The following is a 1,681-nucleotide window of genomic DNA, read 5'->3' as shown; positions in this document are numbered from 1 at the left end:
CAGTTATTGAAGCTAGATATTCCTTACAACACTAGTGTTAATTTTTTAAGGTTGATTTCCTACTTTTATTTTCAAAAGATAAACACTGTAGTAAATTAATTAATATATTTTATAGATAAGTAATAATATCAATTAATACACTTAGTGTATCTTTTACAAACTGAAAAAAATATGATCATAGAAACATAGACCATCCAATTTGTAAATGTTTTTAATGTCTTTAACAGAAAATGAATGTTAGGTTGGATTTATAGAATATTTTTCAATTTTTTCCAAATTTTCTTCTATGAAAATGTGGTTTTAATGTCAGAAAAGTTATTTAAGTTAGGAAATCATTTTGTATTTTACCTTGTCTATATTACTAATTCAAATGAGGGTGGCAATTGGAATAAGTTAGAAATGTATACCTACATTGAGTGAACAGAAATCAGAGTAGTAAAAAAAGGATTTATCTATCATATCTTAAGACAAATTAATATAGTAAAAGAATAACTATAATCTCTCTAAATAGACTATTCTAATGACTATTTGTAATCGAAAACGTTAGTTTTACCACTGTTATCTAAGATATTAGTAGAATGTATTGCTCAGAGATTTTAAGCATTTCATTTGCATAGTCACTTATGTTGTTATTTACATACAGCTCTCGAGTTGCATCTTGCAACGTTGTGTATCCATGGGAAACAAAGTCAAGTCCAAAGGGCATGAAAGAGTAATAGATAACCTGAAAGCAGAAAAAGGGGTCTTAGAAATCATTTAATATACTTTTCTATGATCCACTGACTTTAAAAGGAAAACATAAACACACAAATATTAATTATAAAACAGTACCTCATGCTGACAAGAACATCTCCATCCCGAAAAATAAAGAGGAGGATATTTTCCTGGGTTACATCATGAAAATTGGCACTTTTTTCATTTGCAAAAAATAAATCAGGTTTCCACAAACACTTATACATCGTGGGATCCACTGTCAGGGCATCTGAGCCCCTAAAATCACTAGGAAGCTTCAGTCTGGGATCATTCCATTTTTGTCTCAGGAAGATGTTAACTCTGTAGTCCTGGAAAGAAACATATATGTGTGCATATGTATGTTTACTGCTATTTTTATTCAGCCCCAGAATAAAAAGGGCTTCAATAACTAGCAACACAAATATTTTTGCTTTTCCAACATCAACCAGGATTACTACAGCTCCGTCACTAAATGAGAGCTTCATTAGAAGTATAAAAAGACCTTGTCTCTATCTAATTACTCTCTACAGATATTCCATAGCACTTGCTAGCTCTAATGTCAGAATATAACCTTATGGATAATTGCTTTACCTTTATACCAACACCAACTATTACAATTGGTTAGGTGGCAATATCACAAAAGCATGAGAACTGATAAATATTACCATCATTCCTCCCCAAAAAAGAATAAAATTTACTTTAGAATAGATAAGAGGCAAAGGGAACTATTTCTATTTGTCTTTTACTAAGTAGCACACTACAAAAAAGTTACATAAATACATAAACACACACACGCATGCACACACACGCATGCACATATATTCTTGAGAAAATAAAAGAAAAACTATCCTTGACTACTTACACATGTAAATGACTATATATAGAAAGTTTGAGATCATCATATGAGATTTGAATATGCAAAACAGATCAAAGTAGATGCAAAATTTAT

At 30.3% G+C, this 1,681-nt stretch overlaps 1 protein-coding gene across 1 annotated transcript in view; it reads right to left on the bottom strand.

Moving 5' to 3' along the window:
- GLRB (glycine receptor, beta) overlaps nt 1-1,681 on the bottom strand; it is a 110,888-nt gene that overhangs the window by 34,544 nt on the left and 74,663 nt on the right. The window contains exons 5-7 of the mRNA XM_012652990.1: nt 1,398-1,405; nt 832-1,061; nt 638-724 (exon numbers count right to left, since the gene is read on the bottom strand). Of these exons, the coding sequence (XP_012508444.1) occupies nt 638-724; nt 832-1,061; nt 1,398-1,405 (325 nt within the window). The remainder of the gene's footprint in view (nt 1-637; nt 725-831; nt 1,062-1,397; nt 1,406-1,681) is intronic.

Source organism: Propithecus coquereli, unplaced genomic scaffold (genome assembly GCF_000956105.1).
Source record: "Propithecus coquereli isolate 6110/MARCELLA unplaced genomic scaffold, Pcoq_1.0 Scaffold408, whole genome shotgun sequence".
In the NCBI taxonomy this organism is placed as follows: Eukaryota; Metazoa; Chordata; class Mammalia; order Primates; family Indriidae; genus Propithecus; species Propithecus coquereli.
The sequence above is the reverse complement of the archived record's forward strand: the minus strand, read 5'-3'. Positions and strand labels throughout refer to the sequence as shown.